The sequence below is a fragment of the Lithobates pipiens genome, unplaced genomic scaffold (genome assembly GCF_037356315.1).
Source record: "Lithobates pipiens isolate NorthernLeopardFrog02 unplaced genomic scaffold, aLitPip1_a1.2 Scaffold_8, whole genome shotgun sequence".
Taxonomy (NCBI): domain Eukaryota; kingdom Metazoa; phylum Chordata; class Amphibia; order Anura; family Ranidae; genus Lithobates; species Lithobates pipiens.
Window position 1 is genome coordinate 539,923,190 of NW_027507903.1, and position 26,053 is coordinate 539,949,242.

The 26,053-nt window shown below is 41.3% G+C and overlaps 1 protein-coding gene across 1 annotated transcript in view; it reads right to left on the reverse strand.

Annotated features, from left to right (window-relative positions):
- Positions 1-713: 713 nt before the first annotated feature.
- Positions 714-26,053, reverse strand: part of RETSAT (retinol saturase) — a 65,802-nt gene continuing 40,462 nt past the window's right edge. Inside the window, exons 7-11 of the mRNA XM_077469701.1 lie at positions 24,088-24,226; positions 15,265-15,374; positions 12,015-12,181; positions 9,077-9,236; positions 714-2,831 (exon numbers count right to left, since the gene is read on the reverse strand). Coding sequence (XP_077325827.1) covers positions 2,686-2,831; positions 9,077-9,236; positions 12,015-12,181; positions 15,265-15,374; positions 24,088-24,226 — 722 coding nt within the window. The 3' untranslated portion in view covers positions 714-2,685. The remainder of the gene's footprint in view (positions 2,832-9,076; positions 9,237-12,014; positions 12,182-15,264; positions 15,375-24,087; positions 24,227-26,053) is intronic.

Sequence of the window (26,053 nt, forward strand, 5' to 3'; positions counted from 1 at the left end):
CATTTGCCTAGATATGCTTTAGGGAATGCCTCAATCTGGTACAATGGCACATATTTGGTTGTACTGACCGAAAGCATCTCATCCCTGGATTTGAGTATATTACCCTCTACATACAAATCTCCATACAGACTTGCATATAATTCTATACATAATGTGCTTCTCAACAAACCAATTCCAACCCTCCATTCCATACAACAAAGATTGTTATTGCTCACATATTCATAGCTACCAAAAGTCCATTGCCAGGCAGTCAAAGGAAAAGCCAACTATGATTATGAACCATTAAAACTAAGCAATACATGTGGATAACTCCGTAAAATATGGCAGCCATGGATTTTCTATTCCCAACCCCCAAACTTTGATAAATGATTGCTGGGGCACAGCTTCCCTCACCCCTTCTCTACTTTTAAACTTATTTTATACTCTAGTTTATATCTGTTTACATCCACAGCATCTGAATTGAACATTGTGTCTTCTAATTTGGGGAACCTCTAATAAATACTCAGCCTACATAATGGTCTATCAGATTAGAGTCACTTTTATATGATTATATCATTTCTTCTCTACTGTGTAACTGTAGAGATAGTATTTCAGTGTTCAGTCTATAAGTTGCTATGTTTATCAAACTCTTTTATATGTTTTTTTTCCCCCTGTACAATTTGTTTGTGTAATCTGTGCAATAAACTTACTTGTAAAAGAAAATCAGATTCACATTAGTTGAAAAAATATTTAATTGCAGTTACAAATATTTAATCAAATCTACAAAATGAAACATTAGCATACCAAATTTTGCCCTACTGTCTTAGATCAACTTCGACTGCTTCCTTTTACAAAGTATTCAAACAAAATAAACAGACAATTCATTTTCCCTGGGTTAAGAGCCATTTGTGCGTTTTTTAAAGTCCGTTTTCTGTTGCTTATTATTTTATATTTTTTATGTTATTCATGGGATTTCTTTGATTTTTTATTTTTATCATTTTTTTGGAAATTCTCTGCTACCCCACGGACTTTTAAATAATAAGTGGGAGCATTGGATAATAATTTTTTATATATATTTTTTGGTATACATATGTTTTATAAGAATAAAAGTTTTTTTCTGCCAAAGCAATTAATTAGTGCTCCCGATTGATCACATATATATTACACTATGGAGATTCTATTTTTCTCCTATGAAGAATAAACCGGATTCTTTCTGGATATCACATATGGGCTTGAGAGCTGGAACCGCATGAAGGCTGATTTAAAGGCATAGCACCCCTGTAGGGGTGTATCTCTCCGAAGAACTATATCGTATATGGGCTTGAGAATTGGAATCGCATAAAGGCTGATTTAAAGGCACGGTACCCCTGTAGGGGTGTATCTTTCTGGTGAGTGGGGAACCTTGTGGGGGAGCACGCAGTCACCTGAAGAATATATTTCAAGCACTAAAGTCACTTTTTTTCTGCTGGATTTGCACAACTGAAGATTTTTTTCCATTTTTTTATTTGTGGACACTAAAGACTTCTTGCTTTTTCTTCTCTAACTTTGTTTTATTTTTTATTTTTATTATTTTCTATGCACATAATTGTTGATATATTTCTTTGTTTATGATATAAAAAAGTTTTTTGATATATATCCCACGCACATACATCCATATGGGATACTCTTTTTGTGATTTTGCACTATTATATACAGGAGGTTTGGAGTATATGGTTATAGATTCTACAGCCATACTGTGTTTTTTCATATGTTTGCATCTTAATTATTTGATTGTTTGTAGTTTATCAGTGTTTTGGAAAAATTCAACACATAATAGTATTTGTGCGATTTTAAACGTCAGTCACATTAAGTATCATATTTTGCACTTATTCTCGCACTAAAGCACTTTATATGGGCATTTATAGGCTTGACATGTTATTGATTTTATATTTTTGGGATGTGATAATTAGAACACCCATAATTGACACAGAAAGGTTTACGTATACTAACAATCTATTAAATTGAGGCGACACCTGGTTTGTTGGAAACAACGGTGGTCCTCCTCTCCAATATTAGGTAGCGCCGGATACCCCATTTTTATAGATTACTAACCATTTTTAAAACAGTGTATTTCATGGCCCCATATAGGTTGGACATGGCTCTTTAGTCCATTTGATCTGTTAGCAGCAAGTATTTTCAGGTATTTGTATTACCGGTATTATAGTGCCAAATATGATAAAAATTGGCTCGCCAATATAAAAGATAAATCTGTTGCAAATGTTTAAACAGGGAGTACTTCCTGGGCACTTTTCATTGTGCTCTATGTGTATCAGGCTAAAACTGCAGCACAAGCATTTTTTTTTTCTGCAAAAAACAGTAAGTATGCTGCAAAGTACTCAGCAACACATTCCTTAGTGTACCCTATATAATATATGTTTTCCCATGTACATAGGGGTTGATTTACTAAAAATTGGAGAGTGCAAAATCTGGTCTAGCTGTGCGTGGTATCCAATCAGCTTCTAAGGTCAGCTTGTTCCATAAAGCTTTGACAAAAAAAAAACCTGTAAGCTGCACCAGATTTTGCACTCTCCAGATTTAGTAAATCAACCCCATAGATTTACACAAGGCTTTATGGTGCTGCAGCATGTCCTTCCCCCAAGTGCCCCAACAAAATAGACACTGCAGGGATTCTTTCATTAAACTGCTTTGTCACAAAAAAAAAAAAAATTAATCAGCCTTTTTAGCCGTATTGTTAAGGATTTGGTGTCGTAACCTCATAAGGTCAAAAAAGAGATTCCGTCCCAGGACTTCTGATGCACATAAGACTGCTCCATTGAGAGCTCCGGCAAATCCACAGCATAAGACATCTTGACCTGACACAGAAAACAGAGGGTAAACTTAGAGTCAAATATATACAGTATACACTGACTAATCTAGTAGTTTTTTGCTGGATATCTCTTCTAGAATAAAATTATACAGTTTGTGGTCTTGAGCTTTGTACATGCAGGACGAAAATCGTTCCTGCTGAACCGGCCGAATTTCACCATTTGTGCACAGCTGTCTGTACACATGTGATGTCTGCATGCAAACGGACATGCTGGAAAACCAACATCTGATCAGCGCTTGCAGCCAATGGCTGCAAGCATTGATCAGTGTGTTCTGGCGGGGACCAACATCGCTTGTGTTGATACAGCAATTCCTTTTTTTTCATTCAGCCCGCTGTGTTGAGTGAAAAAAACTGTGCTTACGTTTGACTAGTTTTATTTTATGAAAAACAAAGAGACTGGACATGTATGCAGTAGGGGGCAATCATCTTCACAAAATACCCATCTCATAATCAGTGGGCAGGGAGTCTTAACTTCACTTTATTCAAGCAATATGCTTGTTAATATTCTTCAGTATTGAACACATTTCAGGAAGTGTGGGATATCTATTTCTCCCATGGGCTTCATGGTTCCACCTGCTGGCACTTACACCACTACTGTACCCTTTATAGACATAGTAGACAGTAGATTATATCACAGCATGCAACAGGGGACTGTGCACATGATACTTCTGGAAGTGTTTAGGATTTCCTATCATGGTCACCAGGAGGATAGCAAGGGCACAGCATAACTGTCAATTGTTTTAGCAAACTTTAGGAGTTTCCAGCAACCACAAATTACATTAGACTAAACAGAACAGAAACAAATGGAACCAAAAACATATTTACACGTCAGGCCTCACGTTCTGCTTTCTGACTAAGATGGGCTGAAGACTGCTGAATCATGAAAAAGAATGTCAGGAGGTGGAGGTGGTGATGTGAGTAAAGATGGCCAGCTAGGGTGGTTTTACGGGTAAGCTGGGAATCGTATCAAAAAGATGGACAAAAAGGTTTTGAAGTTGCATGAAACAGAGGCCTGTCACATTTGCGATTTCTAGGCTAAAGTGCCTGACCAATCCAACCACATGCAGAGGAGATAACTGACTGAGCCTGCTTCTCCTAAGACAGTCTGGACTATTTTACTTCAAGTAATCAGGTTTGGATACACTCACTGCCAATGCCACTAATTAGCCATATAAAGGTGGGCAAGAGTGTCCCTGATAGGAGCAGCATTGTGGGTAACTGTAGCAGAAAAAGGGGGTCAGATGTTTTGGGTGAGGGTGGAAACAGAGCTATAACAGAAGAGAGTGGCCCTGGGGGTAAGGGTGGCCAGCTGGCGATGGTGCTTTGGGTGATCACAGAGCCATGGCAGATGAGGCTGGTGCGGGAGGTAGTGTCATAAGATAAGCATAAGGTAGTGTAGGGTAGGGATAAGGCAATGGCATAATGGATAATGCCAACACTCATCACCATCCTTTCCACTAACCCCACCTACACCTGAAAACCCCCTGCAAATAAATGGTTTCTGACCCTATCTACAACACCACCTTCATCTTGTCCAGCTATACCCACAACTCCCTCATCTGGCTACCTTGTGGTCTGCCTCAATACCACTCACAGCATGCTTGGCATGGCTCAGTGGCCAGCCCTATCACTGTCCACACAGATTACTGGCCTTTTCCTTAACTCCACCTAGAATTCCTCATGACACCATTACCAAGGTTATCTTGCAGACCTTACCCTCAATACCTACCTTATCTGGCGAGGTTCTATCGCCAGCTTTAGTACCATCAACACCTCCCTCATCAGGCAAGGTTCTGTGACCAACCTTGCCATCAGTACTCTCCACACTAGACACGGCATGGGTCCATAGCCAACCACACTTATTACCAGTCTTTCCCTTACCCACATCTAACAAGGATCTATACTAAACAAAATTATAGAGACATAGATACATTTTACGCAACAAGTTGTTCAACGCTAATTTCAAACTTTAAACCATTAAAGTTACTTTAGTCCGAGAAGTGCCAGGTTTATTTGTTTTATGTGTTTTCCTATTTTTTTGATACTTTGTGGATTAATGTGACATATCTGTATGTATGTTTAATAATAAAAAATAAAATAAAAATTACTTAATTCAAAAAAACAAACAACAAAAAAAAACAAGGATAAATGAACACAACTCACACCTTTTACCAGCCTTAACCTTTACATGCTAGCAGTCTTAAAGAGCCTGTAAACACAAATGCAATATTTTAAGGTAGTGCTACTAGCACTTCTTTTCCCACAAAATAGTAAAACCACGGAACACAGGCAAGTGTACCAAGGCTCTGTGAGTTGCATCGTAACAGGTCTCTAGAGCAACTTTAGGTTTTAGGCCGAATCTGGTACTCAAACTCATGACCAGGTGTTTGTAGACCCATCCCCTTACATGCTGCACCATTGTGTGAGTGGATGTGGCACCCCTTCAAAACAAAACAGTACAAATCACCAGCTGGATTTGATCCTCTGAATTCTTAACACTGTAATATTACCAGCCTTTTGCACCACAAGGAGACTAAGTCAGGCCATAGATTATGCAATTTTCTTTCCTTACACCACAGGTCACAGTTGGTGAGTAATCCCATCAACTCCCGCAACGCAATTGTATTCTGCCAGTGGGGAGCCATTCCTGCCAGCAGAAAACAATGATGCTGGCTATATTAATAGATCAACTTGTGAACAACCAGGGTGCCCATACATGGATCAAAACTTTGATCCATGTACGGCTGGATTTAAACACTGTTTACAATTGTTGCCAATACAAATATCGCAAAAGATAAGAAATAGAGAGCAAAAAAGAAAAAAAAAATATATAAGCATCAGCGTACACTTTCGGGATTCAAATTCATGATCTGGCATTTGCAGGAGAACTGTTGTGGGTGGCTAGAGCTGCACCCAGCAGGGGCTAGGCACATTTATTTCATGGCTTTAGAGGTAGACCAATCCAGTCAAAGCATGCAGAGACAATAACTGACTGGCTCATGGAGTCTGCATCATCTTCTTGCTCCTGACAGTATGGACTGCTTTAACTAACATGAATCAAGCTTGGTTCACAGAGAAGTTCTGTACACCATCTGTGGATGCCACTGATTGGCCAATGCGCGTTTATTACACTTACACTTTTCCCTTTTGTTGTTGCAGGTGCTGCTTACACCCATGTAAAAATTAATGCTGCCACAAAGACCTGACACTGCCTTTTCCTGGCACTTCTCCACCTTCCTATAGCAGATGAGGGTGGTTTTGTGGGAAGGAGTGGCCAGCAGGTGGTGATCCTGTGGGTAAGCCCTAATGTTAACCTTGCCATTACACTACCCACAACACATCTACCATGTTTTAGTGGTCAGCATTAGCCTCATTACCATCTACACCCATCACCATAATTTCCATTACCTCCCCAGCCAAGGCTCTATAGCTGACCTTACCTACAACACCACCCTCATCTTGTAAGGGGCTATTGCCAGCTACCTTTAAGTACCCCTTGCCCTCAACACCACTGACAACATGTCAGGAATTGGTCAGTGGCCAGCCTTATCGCTAGACTTTCCCTTAATCCTCCTATGCCTGGAAACCCTCATACTACTCCTGCCAAGGCTCTCGGGCAGACCTTACCCATAACACCACCCTCATCTGCGGAGGTGCTATGGCCAGCCTTACTACCCTCAACACCTTCCAAACTTGGAAAGGATCCGTGACCAGTCTTGCTGTCAGTACCACCCACACCTATTACCAGCTTTTCCCCCAACACCTCTGCACCTGAAAAACCTAGGGATCTATGGCTAGATTTACCCTGAGCACAGCTCACACTGTTTTTAAGTCTTATCCTCCACACCCCTGCCACCCTTACATTAGGTGATAGGGGTCTTGGGAATCCTGCAGCCACTTATGCCTTATTTAAAGGTATTGCCATTAGTTCGTTCTTGCTTACAACCTGGTAACATCTCTTACCACAGACTCGTGGTAAGTACGCCAAAACTCTGTGGAATGCATTGTGACAATTACCATACAGCAGCTTGCATATTAGGTCGAGTTAGGGATATCTGGGGATCCTGGTGTTTGCAGACCTGTCACCTTACATACTGCAGCTATGGCAGAGTGTATGTGAGACTGTTCCAAAAAACTGTTTGTTAGCAGGCATATAAAGGAATTGCAATTTACGTACTGATGCCCAATTAACACCCTAATGCTCTTGTGGCACAAAGATCTAAGAAGGTCTAATGAGAACTGAGAGTTCACAAGATCTAATTCAGTTGTTCATTTGTGGTATGCCAATATCCAGTATTTTAGACAAATCTCATGCCAACTCAGTGGGTGGGGGTATGTAAGGAGACAGCTCTATAAATGCCAGGTTGTGAAGCTGAATCAGGAAGGTGGCAAAAGCTATATAAGCCCCTATGGGTGTCAATGTCTGTGCTATGGTTGGTACAGTGTGTAGGTTGGGCAGCTAAGGTGCTCTGGATAAGAGTGACCAGAAGGGGTATTCAAGTGTGTAGGACTGATCTGCTCCACAAGAAGATCCTGCATAACAAAATTGTTTTAGGGTCACACATTGCAGAGGCCAGGAACATCTGCAATTTCCTAATTAGAACAGCTGACAAATGCAGTCACACCATGCAGAGGAGATAACTGACTGGCTCACAAAGCTGATGTATTATTCCTTCTCCCAAGACAGCATGGATTGCTTTACTTAGTGCCCGTTCACACTACCGCGACTTGTCAGGCGACTTAGCCGCCTGACAAGTCGCGCTCCGTTCTGTACTATGGAACCGTTCTAATAGGAGCGACTCAAGTCGCTCCGACTTAGAAAAAGGTTCCTGTACTATTTTTGGGGCGACTTCAGGCGACTTGCATTGACTTCTATACAGTAGTCGTTTTGCAAGTCGTTGCTGAAGTCGTGTGCAGGCCGCGTCTGTGAGTCGCGCTGCAAGTCGCGTCGCCCCTGTGTGAACGGGCACTTAAAGTGATTTAGGCTTGGACCCCAGACTTGGATTTAATTGCCATTTCTTAAAGGGTTGTAGATCTATTTTTTTTCTCCAGAAGAGTGATTGGCTGTGCCATGTATCACCACATTTAGACTTTTTTATCACTGCTGATAACACTGGCAAATTTTGGACCTATGAGGGCGGTGTTCAGGGTAAGAGTGGCCAGAAGAAGTCCTGTGGGTAAAGCTGATCAGAGGTAGATTGGGTACAAAAGGTGCTGTGGATAAGGATGGCAAGCTGGAGGTGGTGTTGTAGGAATATGTGGCCAGATGGGGTTGGCATTGTGGGTAAAGATAACCAGTTGGGGATTGTTTTGGAAGTAATGGTGTTCACGACTGTGTCAAAGGTGTGAGATATATGGGAAAGGATGGTCATGGAGCCTTGGCAGGTGAAGGTGTTGAATGCTTTTCCAAATGTGGGTGTTAGATGAGGGTAATTCTGGAAAAAGGTTTGAGTGGTGTTGGGTGTAAGGTTGGCCACTAAACCCTGGCAGGTGAAGGCCTTTTCCATGTGGTATTTATTTTGATGAGAAGGTTGGTCATAAGATTGGGGGGTATTGCTGTAAGGGTGAATGCAGAGCCCAAGTAGGTGAGTGTGCAGAGGGCCTTGTCATAGTAAGAGGTAGAGGCACTTGGACTGGGCATGGATGTAGTAAGGGGTGATTAGCTCCACAGGAAGTTCCTGGAGGACAAAGTGGTTTTAGGGCCGTGCATAGCAGAGGCTAGGCACATCTGTGAATTTCTAATTTGAGCAGCCAATTAATCCAGACACAGCAAAGTCGATGATTGGCCTATGAAACCTGCATGATCTTTCTTCTCTGAAGGCAGCATGGGATACTTTACAAAAAGAGAATCAGGTTTGGATCACAGAGACCTTCCATACATCCACTGCAGAGGGTCACTGCATATGCTCATTACACTCATATATATACTTCTCCCAGTTGTCGCTGCTTTTACCTACACTCATATAAAAGGTAATGTTGTAAAGTCCTGCTCTGTCCTGGTAACTCTTTTCCTACCCTTACTGTCACTGGCTAAATTTACCCACTCAAAAACGAATTGCTGCAGCTCTCATTTTTACAAAAAAAAATAAAAAATACAGTTGTTATGCTTTGTGCCGATACACAGATCAATGGATTGGGCCAATTACATCACCCTTATGAATATAGTCAGTGTGCGTAATGGGTACAGGTTTTCAAAATCATAAGAAAATAAGTGGCATCTCCTTAACTTACCAGTCAGGTAAAGCCCCTTTATAGGGGTTTTGGGTCTCAAGGTTGCTATAACTTCAGGGTCCATCCTGGCAATATCGTGTTCTACCCCATAGAATTCTCCCCGTGAGGCACCAAGGTAGTAGTCATTAGTGAGGGGAGAACCACTAGCATAGCATTCAATCTATAATGCAAGAAGATTGTCATTAGTGAGGGGAATCGCCAATAAAGAAATAAACCTGTAAGGTGGAGGTATGGATTTTACTGTAGATGGTTCAATGGCCCCTGTCATTTTACATTTGATTGTCAATAAAGGACTACAGAGGGCTCTTTAATCTTAAAATATATCTAAAACCAAAGCACTTTCCATTTTAGCTAATGGAAGTTTAAAATCCTGGGCAGTTTTTATCTTTTTTTGCTGGCAGTCTGTGTCCACTATTGAGATATCCCTTCACTTTCTGCCCCAGAAACAAATCAGCAGTGAATTACCTGTTCAAACGGTTGTCATCAGGACTGGTAGCCCTACTGGAAAAGTTATTTTAATTGTCAGAATTGCAGATTTCCCATCACCCAGTCACGGAGGTCGCCAGGACACTTGGAGAGTGTAAAGCTCCCAGCAGGGACACAGAGAGCTATCATAACTTAAAAGAAGTTTTAAGGTATAATTAAAAAAGTCAAAACTTTTTGTTTAATATTTGATACAGTAGAAAGGAATTAGACCACAGATCAGGTTTTTCTTGCTGTTGGTGTCCCTGTTAGAGAGATTCACCCTCTTTGTCCTGGTGGCCGTCATCACAAACAGTGAAGTAAACGGAAAATCGCAAAATTTTGGGTTGTCACCAGAACAAGAATAGAGGGAAACATTTTCCAATGGGGACACAAGTTCTGCTGACAACCAGGAATTCCCTTACTTTGGAGGAATTTCCTCTCAATGGCTATGGGAGAGGAAGTGAAGGGAAATCTCATCAATGGAGTACAGATGGCAAAAAACAAACAAACAGGGGTTATATATACATAAAAGGTGACGCGCTACCTGATTAAAAATGTTAAACGATATAATGGTGTTATGTCAACGTGAACAGTGCCACCCAGTGGCTACTTGAAAATTACAGTAAACTTATCTGTATAACACAAAAAAAGCTCCTATACATACAAAACACCTTCCTAATAAATCAAAATAAATATAGACACACTATATGAATTAATCACAGTGAGTGTTGACACCTAGTGATAATAGTGCAAATAAAAACCAAAGTATTAAAGTCCATTCAAAGTGAACATACCAAATCCATTCTGTGGCAATAGTGAAGTCCTCCAGTGATTAAATGGGTAATCTTCAAAGTGACATATACCCTTCATCAGTCAACCTATGCGCTCACCTCCCCATAAGACCCCAACTTGGATCTAGTCATGCCTTCCCCTCAGGGGTGAAAATCCTTCTGGGTGTCAGCTGTTAAGGTGCTGGGCTCTCACACCATGATAATCACATGTGGATGGAAGGAACTCATATAGTACTTACTGTTTAAAAACTTAGCGTTAATAAAAAGAGAGTAACACTCACATTTGAATGTGCACAATCTCCAGTGCACTCAGGCAATGCGTTTGGTACATTAGGGACGCAAAAACCCGTAGGAACCAGCTAGATGTCTGTATAGCCTGGGTTGCAAATCACCATCAGGTACCAGTCTCCTTCCTGGTGGTGCTGTCACAGGCCCCCTCAGATGCATTTTGTCACTGATAAATCCCTTGAGAAAGTCATGTGATTAGTGACGAAACGCGCCATGGATGGACATCTGGGTGGTTTCTATGTGGTTTGAACCCCTGATGTACCAAACGCATTTCCCGAGTACACCGGAGGTTGTGCACATTCAAATGTGAGTGTTGTTACTTTCTTTTAATAAACGCTAAGTTTTTAAACAGTAAGCACTATACGAGTTCCTTCCATCTACATGTGATTATCATGGCCTGAGGTGTCTGAGAGCCCTATGAGTACCTGAACAGCTGACACCCAAAAGGATTTGCACCACTGAGGGGAAGGTGCGACTAGACCCAAGTTGGGGAGGGGAGCGCATAGGTTGACTGGTGAAGGGTATATGTCACTTTGAAGATTACCCATTTAGTCACTGGAGGACTTCACTATTGCCACAGAATGGATTTAGAATGTTCACTTTGAATGGATTTTATTACTTTGGTTTTTATTTGCACTTTTATCACTAGGTGTCAACGCCCACTGTGATTAATTCATATAGTTTGTCTATATGTATTTTGATTATTAGGAGGGTATTTTGTATGTATAGGAGATTTTTTATTATTATTGTTATATTATTAGTGTTATACACATAAGAAGTTTACTGTAATTTTCAAGTAGCAACTAGGTGGCACTGTTCACATTGACACAGCACATAATATGTAGTAAAAATGCGTGAGCTGACCTGTTAAAGTCCTACAACCCACTTTATTCATTTTCTTTTATAGCACATAATATGGTTTACCTTTTTTAAACATGTAGCGCTTCACGTTTTATGTATATATTTTTTCATAGTTTATGTGGGAACACTATTTGTTTTAAGCAGCTACCACAGTACACATCATTTTAACCACTTTATTTGTATAATTTCTATAGTAGCGCAGACGTTCCCTATATTGTTTAAACAGAGGTTATAACCCTCCCTTATCCTATTCAAAATGAAAAAAGAAAACACAAATCCAAAACTATGAAAAAGTTTTAGCTACTGTATAGGCACATTTTAGGCATGGACATTTAGATGTCAATCTGTAGAAGTAATACACTGTATTTTGGAGTCAATCTGTTTAGGGGTCTTATGGTCAATTGGGGATACTTTATCTCTGCTTCATGAAACCTTTTCAAGTCTTTTCTTTTCCTATTTATGTGATATTCCTTGAGTTATCTGTCTCTTGCTGCTTCTCTACATTCCTTCTCATTCACTTCTGTTACTCTCACCTTGTCTCGGATCTGTGGGAAGATCTGCATGGTGGTCTCCAGCATGGCCTCAGCAAATGCATTCTTCACTTGTTCATAGTCCTGACCACGTTTCTGCACCTTCTTGTTTTTCCACTCCTCAAACCACTCATAGGGGGTGAAGGATAGTACAGTTAATGTGGATTTTCCTGGGATATCAATAAAAAAGGAACAGTATTATAGTAGAAAATCCAAACCAAAGTATAGATTGACCATTTCTAGAGCTGGTTTTGCATTTTATCACACACGTTAAAATACCAATTTTAGGCTTGAAGAGTAGTCAAAACCCTCAAACTATATACATTTTCTGAAAGCAGAGATCCTGGAGAATAAATTGATTGTAGCTTCAATTTTTTAGGTCACACACACACAAATTTTCAGTAATTTATTTTTTCTGGGGCGGTGAGGTTTAGGTGCTTGGGTGTACCTAATATTTTACACTTAACTTTTTTTGTCATTGCTTAGGGGACCAATTGCCCCTATGAGATAACATACTTACTTACAGTAACAGGTCCTCTTTAATGCGATTAGGGGTCTATTAGATGTGTTATGTCTTCCTCTGCACTCCACTGAAGCTTATGAAGTGCAGATCCAGACAGCAGAAACCATGTGACATAATTCCTGTTGCTTCCTGGTTCTTACTAGCTAGGGAAATTAGCAAATGGATGTTTGCTGGTCTCCTATCCCTTTTACCCAGTGACACTCAAGCTCTGTTATCCCACCTGCATGAAAGTCTAATGCTGCCTGTTTGTGAGGTTCATGGAACCGATTCAAATTAACCAGTCATATGATTGCATAATATATGCCAACATTAAGAAAAGGCCAAGCCTCTCCCTGTGGTATAAATGTACTTTAATGTCCAACCTACTGTAGATCCACCAAAAGCTTTATTTTTCTAAGGTGATGGGATGAGTTGGCTATCAAGTTCAGACACAAGGTCAAAGTCCCGCTAACCTCTGCATTATGTCTGAAGTTAATATGGATATTACGGTTTGTAGAACTCACCTTCTGAAAAGGCTACCCATCTGGCTGTCACACTAATCCTGGGTTTTCAATACTTTGCATTCAACTAAATGAATAAATAAATCAAATCGCTTGTCACCTAAAAGATGCACACGATTCTTTTTTTTGGGTGGCAAGCTTCACGCGATGCAGTGCATGGCATCTGAAATTGAATAGCATCTCAAATTCGCGTTGTGCGATTTTTCATTTTAGCAGAATGTTTTGAAATCGATTCAAAATACCCAGGTGTGAATGCAGCCTAAGCCCTTGTACACAAGGTCAGACATTCCGATGGAAAATGTCTGATCGGACCGTGTTGTCGGATAATCCGACTGTGTGTGGGCTCCATCGGACTGTTTCCATCGGAATATCTGACGGACAAAGTTTTAGAGCTGGGCTATAAAACTTTCCGACAACATGATCCGATCGGACTTTTTACGATTGTGTGTAGAGAATTCCGATCGGTCAAAGTGGCACGCATGCTCAGATCAAATTCCTAGACCAAAGCTATTGGCTACTAGCCTAAACGTAGTCCCGTCGTAACGAAATTACGCCATCACGCTACGTACGATCGGATTTTCCAACAACTTTGTCCGACCGTGTGTATGCAACACCAGTTTCAGACAAAATCCGTCGGACAAAATCCGACGAATTTTGTTGTCGCAATGTCTGACCGTGTGTACAAGGGCTTACAGCCAAGGAAGCTGCTTTTGTTTGATCTGCAACTGCCATGCACATGTGATCACTTATGACACCAGCCATTTGATGGTTTGACAGTGTGGTTGAGGACACAAGCAAATGAATCGGTTTAGTTCCGCTTTATTATTTACTTATGCTCAGGGGCTCTGGGCTTCAGCAAAATGGCAAGAAGAAACAGGAACAATGCTGGAGGCAATTTACAGCACACACTAATTTTGTTAGCATAATTATTAATGTAGAATGTATGTTCATTGCTAAAGAACATTATTTTTTTATCAAGTTGTTGTGGGTAAAGTTCTGCTTTAAGAGGAGGTAAGCAATCGCATCGTGATTATTTCAGGTTTCCTTAGTTACTACTACTAGCTACTAAGTGTTTCATATTCTTGACCTTCATGTTGCCTCTTGTGTGTAAATGCATTTCTTTAAGTTTTGGATAGAGTATGGAATGGTTTAAAGGAGAAGACCAGCCTGAGCTCTTATGGGTCACAAGAGTGCAATTCGTTTGCACTTCTGTGACCTGTTTTCATGACATCACCAAGATCAGTCTAGGCACCACGACATCCTGACCAATAAAGTCTGGATCTGCCAGGTGCCTGGACTGATACTCAGCGAGCCACAGAGAGCTGCATATTGACAGTCAGCATCGCTCTGCTCGGGGAGCTGTGAGAACCGAGCCATCAACAATGTTCGGTGGCTTGGTTTTCAGTGAACAGGCGATGGGGGACAGATGCTGCATCCACCTAGGTAAGTATAAGGTCTAGCTGCACACTGGACATTTTTGGACGTTTTCACAGCTGCTGTTTTTGGCTTCAGACTTTTTTTTCTACAGTTAATAAACTCTGCAGCATGTTATCCTATGTGTCCATGCACACATAGGCTGTTATCAACTGTTTTTGGCAGGGGAATTTTTTGGCTATAAAAAACCCCAAAAACTACTGGGTTCTGAGAGGAGTTATTCAGCTGTAAAAACGCTCTAAAATGTCAAAAAATGCCTAAAAATGCTCATAAAAACACTCAAAAACGCAGCTTACCAGCGTTAACATTATTGATCCCATTGGGAAAAAAAAAAACTTAAAAACACTTGCGCTAACAAAAAGCTATTGCAAAAATGCAGAAAAACGTCAAAAAACTCACTGCCGTTTTTATAACATTATTACAGCGTCCAGTGTGCGTGAGGCCTAAAAATGGAAAAAAACAAAACAAAAACCCTAACCTCTCTTTTAAACTCTTTGTCAACTTTTTATTGCTCTGTATTCCTGCTCAGGAGAATAGACTATTTTTGTCCTAGTAACCATTGTCATCCAGACAAAGTGAGTGGAAATCAAAAAATCTGAGCTGTTACCGGAAGAGGTGGAAGACAATTATCTAAGATTTATTCTCATTTCCTGTTGCTTTTCCAGGGCAGGAAGTGAATGGAAAGGACTCTGGCAGGACACAGGCAGTGCAAATGAATGTGATAGTTTTAACCCTTGCCCATGCAAAACCCTCCCTTAAACTTTAAATATTCCCATACAATCTAGAGAAGTCTTACCTGGACAGCGCTCCTCATGGGTGGGATCTTTTGCAGAAGGGGAAGAAATATACAACATCGGGATGTGACTTGGAGCATCATCTGCAGAACTAGCAAGATATTTTTTCTCCCTGTATTAGTAATGGATATACATTTTAGGGCCCAGAAACTGGTTTAAGAAAAAGAAAAAAAAAAAAAATCTAGCTTCATGTACCAGGCATATTTGAAAAAAACATTTCCCATTGCAATCAGTTCATATCTATCTATCCCCAGTGTAATTGTGCATAATAGTGTCTTAGGTCAGCCATAGACGGAGAAAATTTCTTTCCTGCAACCACAGACAGTGTTGACAGAGGAATCCCTTCTGCAGAGCCATTGTGTTCCCCAGGTGGGGGAGAACTCAGGGAAGCCCTCACTGGCAGGAGACCATACAGTGATTATTGCTAGAAGCTATAACAGCCTTTAGCAATAATCACATAAAATCCAGCAGGCTGGTTGTACCCAAATTGATCGAACAATCTTGGGTACATTCAGCCTGCCCATACATGGTTGGAATCTCGGTTGATTCCCGCTGAACCGGCTGAGATTCAATTCTTCTATGGCCTGCTTTACAAATTGCTTTTTTGTACAATGAGTGTACAAGTTGTAGTTGGCAGCAGTAGCTCTTCTCTGCTTGATAGGAGGTGGCTAATACCAGAGAGACTATTACTGCATGCCATGACTGAAGTGGCAATGTATAAAATAGAGGTTGGCCGAATTCTACGGCACTTAGCATTCTTGGGTAAATCATACAAAGTCATGCCCTGCAGAAACACATCACTCAAATGACACCATTACTAGTCAGATAAAATATGGCATGCACCTAAATACAACATGAGTCAGTGTCACTAAGGTCTTATGCCTCGTACACATGACCTGACTTCCCGGCAGACTAGGTCCGACGGACTTTTGGCGGAGTTCCGACGGACCTTCCGAATGAACAGACTTGGCCACACACAAATGGACTAAGTCCGTTCGAAAGTCCGTTCGTTTTGAACATGGAAGTTCAATAGCCAGTAGCCAATAGCTTCCCTTTGCTTTGTATTTGGTCCGTTGGACCAGCATACAGACGAACGGTTTTCCCGATAAGAATTGAGTCCGTCGGACAGATCTGAAACATGTTCTATTTCTAGGTCAGTCTGATTTTTTTTATGTGAAAAACGATCGGATTAGCCCAAACACGATCGGATTGTCAGACGGACTGATTCCGTCGGACCTAGTCTGCCGGAAAGTCCGGTTGTGTGTACGTGGCATTACAGTCAGAGCAAATACCTTGTAGGGGGTGCCAAGTGCAGCGTCCTCAGGCAGTTCCAGCTATATATATATATATATATATACACACACACACACACACACACACACACACACACACACACACGCATAAGCCATTTTTTTTACATTTTATTATAGATAAAATGTCTGCTTAAATGAATTATCTTCATTCAATTGCATCCAAACTCAGTTTTTTTTTGTACAACAGGACTAGAAAAAGGAAGTTCAATACCCAGTGAGTGCGCCACCCTTTGGGCTCCTTCTGCTAATCTTGTGTTAGTAAAAGTTTGGTGAGAGACGATTTGCACTTTTCAGACTACAGAATTTTCAGATCGTTTTACTGCTGTTCAGTTTGTGCTTGTGGGTTTGTATCCGGTTTTCAGTGCGTGTAGTCAGTTTGCATCCGTTTTTCAGTGCATTCTTGTCCGCTTGTTACTGATTTTCAGCTCGCTCTTCACAGGCTTTGCTGTTCTTCAGTGCGTTCTGACCAGTCGACTGTTTTCTAGCCATGCTGCAGGTACGTGCTCGGCGTAGAGTTCATGCTGTGTGGGGGCTTGGTGTTGGGCTTCTAGTTTTCACCCAAGCCCAGTCCATGAACAGGATGAGGAGGAGTTCATGGACCAAGGCAGGATACCTGCATGCGGCAAGCCATCATTCCGGAGCAGAGGTTAGTTGCCACATTGCGATACTTGTCGACAGGGTGAAGTCTACAGGACCTCAAGTTCTCGACAGGCATCTCCCCCCAAGCTCGGGGTATCATTATTCCAGAGACCTGTTCTGCCATCATTCAGGTCATGCAGAAGGACTATATTAGGGTAAGTTTTTCTCCTTCAACATCACATTCCATGTATTTAAGGTTTGCTAATGTATTGTATTTCTTTCATCATTCCCTAATTAGCTTGACTGGAATATGCTGTGAATGTCCCCTTTATCCTCATGCATGCTGTAATCTTTTAATGCTCCTTTTTTGTCCTTCATGCAGATTTGCCTTCACTAACATCCTCAGCGTGCTATCCTGGGCCCTTATACACCTATAGTCTAGTCACTTAATGTATTTTGTCAGCTCCATAGTAATGCTTTACCCTAAAGACCACCTAAAATGTGTACAAATGTTATTTGTGTTCCTAAATTCAGGCAGAGTGCCAGAGGTTTTTTTTTTTGGGGGGGGGGGGCAAACTCATTTGAAACCCTCTCTCCCCTCAACTACTAAGTCAAGTTGATAACAATCCTCTATCTGCTGACTTTGCCAAACCCATACACACTATACCTACCTCTTTTGTGGTCATATTTCTGGATGAATTCACCAAAGCAAGTAGTGCAAGGGCCTGCCTGAATACTTTCAAATGGTACTGTTTAAAGTTTTGTTCTCCTATTATTATCGATAGGTAAATTGCAGAATGTAAAAATGTGCTTCCATTTGTACAGTGTGCATTTATATTTTTGGATTATGACACTTCTTACCTGTCCCGTGGGCTGCCAATAGTGTAAGTAAGGAGGGGCTAGCCAAAGTAACACACATTTATGCATTCAGCTCTCAATGAAGTGGAGAGAGTTACCTGTCAAAAACATACCTCCCCAAATATTTTCCAGGGGCCATCAGAGGGGGTGAGGAATCTGATAAGTGGACCTTATATTTTTGCCTTTAAATACTCCTTAAAATAAATATTATACTGATGTTGGCCAAGAATGTTTGCGTCTAATCTGCTTGCAATGGTTATGTGCAAAAAAAAAAAAATTCTTGTTTGACTCCACAGTTTCTTTCAACGCCACAGGAATGGCAGACTGTAGCCTCCCACTTTGCCATCCGTTGGGACTTTGCCAACGGATGGCAAACATCGCCCCACCACCCCATTCAGGGTAATACTATTATAATTACAAGGAGTTCAATAGTATCGTGTTGATGGCTTTGGTCTCAGCAACATACAAGTTTCTGTATGTGGACATGGGGAGGAATGGCCGGATATCGGATGGTGGAGTCTTTGCCTGGACTGAGTTCTACCAACGTCTCAAGAGTGGTGGCTTGAGATTGCCACCTCCGTTGGAGAACGTGGAAGGACTACCATTTGGGTTCGTCGCAGATGAGGCATTCGGTCTGGGTGACCACGTGATGAGGACATTCCCCCAGAAGGCCCTCACCCCGGAGAAGAGGATTTTTAATTACTGGCTGGCCAGAGCCAGAAGAGTCGTGGAGAATACCTTTGGGATCCTGGCCAGCCGGGTTCCTCCTGTTTCAAACTGCCATAAATATGGCGGAATATAAACTAAATCACATAATTTTAGCTTGCTGCATCCTGCACAATTTAAAAAAGACATAATGAAAGTATGTTGCCTCTGTTGGACCTGAGGCCAGACTTTCAGAAGTTCCAATGATGGCCCTGGAAGCTGGCCATCCTGGCTTGCCCCCTCCAAAGTGCCCGTAAAGTGCGAGAAAAATATGTTGAATATTTTACGGGTAGGAGGGCCATTGCTTTGCCACCAAATTTGGAATCAATTTTCTCTTTTATCAGATAAAATCTTGATTTTAATTTACTGTTTGGGTTTATTTTTGATGTCTCCTAGTGCACTTGTAATGCCAAGTGTTTTTTTCCTTATTAAATAACACCCATTGTCACTGTAAACACCAACTTAACACGAAAACTGGTATTGATCATTGAAAGAAGAAGCCACACATTGTTGAGTAGAAAACCTTTTATTCTGTGCACATGTGCATTGTAAAACATATTTTTGGTAAAAACACAAATTTTTGGTTTCATAATTTTTTTTAGCCTTTGTACACCTGGTCGGAGATTCCGTCAGAATGTTTCCTATCGGACCGGTTTGTCGGATATTCCGACTGTGTGTGGTCTGCATCGGATATTCCGACGGACCAATTTTTCCAACTTGCCAGTAAAATTTTCAGACAAAATGCTCCGATCGGACATACTCCGATCATGTGTAGCCTACTCCGATGGATAAAGTGCGACGCATGCTCAGATCAAATTCCTAGACTACTAGCTATTGGCTACTAGCCTGAACGTAGTCCCGTCGCAACAAAATAACGTCATCACGTTATGTACAATCTGATTTTCCGACAACTTAGTCCGACCGTGTGTATGCAACATCACTTCCGGACCTCTTCCAGAATTAATCTGTCGGAATTACTCCGACGGACTTGGTTGTCGGAATCTCCGACCGTGTGTACAAGGGCTTAGGGTACATAAACAGGCATGTTTCAAAACATAACATACACAACTCTGGAACTTACAAAGTTCAACATTGAAACACTGAAGGCAATATCAGACATTATAGTGTCCAAAAGGTCTTGATATTTGCTTCATCAGATGGGGTGAAGTCACCCCTGTAAAAGCCAAATTTTGAAGATGCACACAAATTGGGAGCCAAACTGGGGATTTCCCTCCTGATCCCATATCTAATGTCAACATGTGCTATCTCCCATCATGGGGGATCAATGGGAGTGCTTTGTGGGTGCAACCCCTTCCTCTCACCTACGTGAGTTTTGAGGAAGGGGTTGCAGGCACAAAACGCGTACATTGATATCCCCTGATGGCAAATAACACATGTTGACACACTGTGTACATCTTCAAAATTTGGCTTTTAAAATACATAAAATATTTTTGGATAAAATTATAAAAAGGTGGAATTTTTAGGCTATTTATAGTCTTCCTAGGACATCAATCATGTTCTTCAGTTTTTATTCAATCTCAATTGTTTTTTGCTTTATAAAGTCTAAATCCCGACTACAACACAATATCTCTTGGATTAGCCTTTGGGCACTGTCACTGGTGAAATGATGTGATTGTTCTTCCACAACCTGCACATCACCTAAAACAAAAAATACACACCATGTATTATAAATATGCAGGCATACATCTATTACCTGAATCTGTGGTGTCAGACATTCACCTGTTGTGGTGACAATCTCCATCACCTCTCCTTCCTCCACATCCTCTGGTTGTGACCTCTGTTCCCCTTCTTCAGGAGGGGGGGTCCCTGGGGTGCTCTGACATCCAGAGTCTTTGCTCCCCTATTAGAATGAAACAAAAGGTATACTTAGCACAACCGATATTTGTGGCTAGAAATAGGAATATGAAACATTGCTTGGAAGTGGGGTACAATTGTCTGTTTTTTACAATTGGCAGAGTTCCAAGCTGAAGACATGATTTTTTTCACTTACCGAAGCTAGAATACTTACCTTTTTGGACAAGTTTCACACCCCAAGTATCCACTGGAGCACCTGTGTGGGTCACCCTAAAAAGTTTGTTCTTGTGTCCCACACTAGTGCTCCTGAGTCCAGATATGTAAACAGCTGCTGAGTGTCCTCTCCTTACATTAAACTGAATGAAGTTTGCAATTCATTCTACTTTCAAACATATCTAGACAACAATGTCCTAAACTTATATTTTGAAAAATTATCCTGACCAAATGTAGTTAACCCTATATCTGACAAAAACATTGTATTTTTTGTTTACTATGACCGATTACTGTGCCGCCCACGAACAAACATGAAAGTAGCCAAACTGTACAACAGTAAAGAAAAGCACATGGCGCAGCATGCAAGAATAATAATAATAGGAACACATGACAACTACTTACAACTACTTACTTTTTAGAAGAACTCTCTTGTTCCTTCTGCACTGATCCTGCTCCCTTAATTTGAGGTCTGACCACTATTTCCTCAATTGCTTCTTGGATCGTCGTACCCCAAAATTCCAGCACAGACTCTTCACAACTTTAGTCATGATCTTGGCCTCTCTCACATTTGGGTTTAGGTACAGTCCATACTTCCCTTCATAGTCAGCCCTCTTCAATATGTCGACCATCTCCACCATCTCTTCAAAGGACATATTTGAGGCCTTAAAACTTCTCCTCCTGGATTGGGACCTTTCCGGCTCTGGGCTTTCCTCCTCCTCGTTACTGCTATTAAGCACCTGCTGTGTCTCCGCCATGTTGCCTCCCAATGCGAAGAAAGAGAAGGGGCGGGGCATACTCTAAAAAGAATGTCAGGGGCGGGCGGAGTTTCACGCATGCGCAATGTATATAAAGCGGAACATGCGTGTGTCGTACGTACGATTTGTGAGCAGAGGACGAAGTAACGGGAGCGACGATTGTTCTAACAAAGGTACAATTTTAAGTTGGTGCATCAGTGGCCTATACTGCCATTAGGGTTTGTCTTGTGTTGTGTCTTGCAGAGAAAATGGATTGGATCTATTCAATGATGAGGACTTTATTCCCATATTCATTGATATGTACAGGGAGCTGCCTTGTCTGTGGCAGGTAAACCACCCCTTTTATAACAATAAACCAAAGAGGAAGGCAGCGCTGGATAAATTGGAATTTGTGAAGCCGGTGATCCACACGGCAGACATCCCCTATTTGAAGGCCCTAATTGGTGGCATGAGGAGCCCTTATAATAGGGAGCTCAAGAAGGTCCAGGATTCCCTGAAATTAGGAGCTGCAGCAGGTGACATTTATGTCCCCAGGCTGTGGTACTATGACAGACTGCATTTTCTGGCAGACCAGCACTCTCCAGTCTTCCTTCAAGGCTTGCTTCCCCCCCAGCTGAGGCTTCCGATGAACAACCTGGGCCTTCCAGGCAGAAACATGTGGAGGAGCCCAGCTTGAGCCAGGTATAGCATTTTTCAAAATATTTCTGGGTGTCAAATTAATGATGTTAAATATATGTTCATTTTGATCACTAATTTCTGATTTCACAAAGTGTTTTACATATCAAACAGTAGTGGCCACAAATGATGATTGGGACAAGAATGAAAAATGCTGGGATCAGAATGAGAGTCTTATATTTATTAACATTCAATTTGCAACAGTCATGAGATGAAAATTGTGTGTGATGAACCAAAAATACACAGGAAAGCCTCAGCCAGGAGGAGGACATGGAAAGTGGCAGCCAGGAGGTGGCCGGGCCCAGCAGCCTGCCCGAATCGCAGGTCCCTTCCCTCGGCCTTCCACCAAAAAGTGCAACCCTCAGAATCCCCCCCCCCCCGGTGTTCAAAAGGGCTTTGCATACATTACAGCCTGAAAAATGCTGGAAATAGAGGAGGGCCAACACCTCTTATGTGAGGAAATCATCTTGCAAGTCCTAAATAAGGGGTTGAGGGGCCATCTCACAAGACAAACCCACATTTGTGAGTTGAACCATGGTCCTTTTCCTCCTCCAGGTCCTACTCCTCCTCCTCCACCTCCAACACCAGAGCCACAGCCTGGAAGAAAGCGTGTAAGGAAGACCAGAGAGTGATGGCCTGGGTTCAGTCTGGTTTGGCAAAAGATGCAGGCTGTTGTAGTATCACAGCCTGGAGACATATGTCCTCTGCTGTTGTTCCTGATCTCTTGTAGTCCTGGACCGGATTGTGCTCCCTATTATAAGGACTCCTCATTCCACCAATTTTGACTGTAAAATAACTGATGTGTGCCCTGGGGTACAAAGGCTTCGCAAACGTCACCAGTTTCTCCAGCGTTGCCTTCCTTTTTATTTTGTTATGACCCAGAATAAATGGATATTTTGTTTTCAGAAATACTTGCCTATGTGTTTTACTTCAAAAAGGACAGTTTGTTTCTGAGTAGGCAGGTACATTACAAAAATACAAGGTCAAATTAACAAGGGACACCAACACCAAACAAATCTCCTGTTGTATTTGTAAATATCCTTGAGATTTACAAATACAACGTAATAATGGTGTTGTGGAAACGTGACTATAAAAAAAAAAAAAAAAAAAATGGAGATCACTATAAAAGAATTTTCAAAAAAAGAAAAAAAAAAAGGAGATCTTGATTAAAAAAAAATAAACAAAAAAAAAGAATAATTATAAACATTATTATGCAGATCTGGCTTTAAACATAAAATTATTCATGAGATCAGGATAAATAATAAAGAAAGAAGTTTGTGAGAACTTTGTGTTAAAGTTTGTGTTAATATGAGCAGCAAAACAACTTCATTCTTCCAGCATTCTAAAGAAGAGAATGTGCTGCATTGAAAGATTAAAAAATTTGCAGTGTGACGAATGTGCGATCTCCATTATGAACAGTTGTTTTACCAGACTGAGCGGCTCCGTCTCGTACTTGATTCTGAGCATGCGTGTTTTTTGCATGTCGCAATTGCATACGCACGATCAGAATTTCAGATCAAAACTTTTTTCCGACCAAAAAATTGAGAACGTGCTCTCAATCTTTTGCTGGCCGAAATTCGGCCAGCAAAAGTCCGATGGAGCATACACACGGTCGCATTTTACAACCAAAATCTCTCATCTGTCTTTTGCTGGCGGAATTTCCGATCGTGTGTACGGGCATGAGAGGTGAAAATGTGAGAATTCAAGCTCAGATTTGCATTTAACTTCAGTCACTTATACCTCTAGATCTATGGATCATTTTGCTTTTTGCTGAAGGGAACCTGATTATGCAGTCATATGCTCAAAGATTTATGTGCAACTTGTAGCTAGCCATTTAAATTGTTTGTGGATAGTTTTCTGGTTAGAATCTTTAAATCATTGTATGGTTGTATTTTATGAATCTCAAACTCACAGTTTCTTCAGGTCGGTGTCTGGCATGTAGTAGTAATTAGAGGCGGGAAGGTTGACATCTTCTTTTGAACCTCTAATGCCAATAAAAAGGCTGAAGCCTCCTAAGCCATGCTTTACCATACTCAGTTGGGACTGGATCTCTAGAGGGAAAATTGCAGTCACAAAGAAATGTTAATTAAAGCGGACCTTCAGTCATTTTTTCATCTATTAAATCTTCTGCCCTTGTTGTTTTACCTTTGGATATTAAAACATTTTTTTTCTGCCAGTACATTATACAGCCCACTTCTTGTTTCTTGTCCGGTCATTACTAGCCTAGATTTATGACATCATGCACAGCTTTTTCTCTAGTGAGAGTTTGCCAGGAAGGGAGGGGGGATGAGTCATGGAAGGGCCAATCAGAGCTGCAGAGCTGGAGGTGTGCTTCTGTGTGTCTGTGTAACTCCAGGACGTGAACAGGCAGCAGCTTCAGCTGCCCATAGTTAAAATGGTTACAGCTAGACTCAGTGGAGGGAGATTTTTGCAGCATATTTGGCAAGTACAGAATCAAAGTATATATAAAATAATATGCAAAGTGGTTTGAGGGAAGCTTCAGAATGTCAAAAGATGGTTTTATTACAAATGATGTGAGCAGACTGCAGTTCCTCTTTAAGGAGGAATGCATGGTTCACCAGTCAGGGGAGTCTAATACAGCATGATCCTTCACATTTGTAGGCTTGTGCAATTAGCCACTAGATGGCCCTGTTCCAATTTTAGCCTGTATAAAAGAAAGTTATAGCTTCTCTTTTAGGCTTCATGCACACGACACGCCGGTGAAAACTCTGCTCAAAAAAAGCTGAAACGCGCGTTTAGAAACGCCTGTTTTTCCACGTTTGCATGCCGCGTTTGCGTTTATAAAGATAACATCATGTAGACCCTCCCCAAGCTCTCAAAGCATGTTTTTTTTAACTATTTCTGCCATACGTGATTTGTCCCCTAATTGCATGTGATTCTGAATTACTTCAATTAATTGGTTTTGGGTTACATCGGAAGTCATTTTCAGAGATGTGTCTTCCAAGATGATCAATTTGCTAATCACAATCCAAGGTGTGGACAAGCCTAGCTTGGGGGAAGGGGGGTGGCTTGTGGGAAAAAGTTTCAGTTTCATGAAGGATGGGTGTTCAACATGGAAACATGGTGGGGGGTTGGGGCTGCCTAGACATTGGTATGCAGGTTTTTCTAAGTGAAAAAAACACAATGCTATGGTTTGGCCAGACAAGGTGGAGTCACTGATTAGATTAGAAATTGGATGAGGGTTTGGGGCAAAGAAGTGGAGACATTCCCCATTGTCCAAGCTACTGGAAACACTAGAGATTTTATGGGATTGTATCACAAAGTAAATACGCTCTATGAATTATATAAAGTAATTACAACATTTTTTAAAACCTTTTTTTATTGTTTTCTATGGTTTTCAATCATATTTCTGAGTTTTCAGGTCCAAAAAATTGGGTTCCTTTAAAAACGCTTATAAATGCAAACGCGGCTATACGCGGGTGCCGCGTTTAGCCGAGTTTTGCGTCTGAAACGTGGAAATTATTGCGCTTGAACCCATTTTTTTGCTTCTGGAAAAATGAGGTTAAACGCAACTGCATAAAAACGGCAAAAAATTAGACTGTGTACATGGACACATAGGATAACATTGAATGAGTTCAGGGGCAGTTGAAAAAAAAAAGTGTCCAACTGCCTCTGAACACGCGTTTAACAGCGTCTCGTGTGCATGAGGCCTTAGCTAGAGGCTAGAGCCCTCCTGTATTGTCATGGGTGAGTCAGTGGCCATTTATAAGGCATATTGGGAGGAGCCTGAGGGCACTTGGGGCATGGGAGGTGCAGTGCACACCCCACACCTGTAAGGATGTAACCAGCATGGGTAGGCCCTGGAAAGGGCAGGAGACTAGGAGGAGTGGACCTGTACTCAGGAAAATATTTTTTTT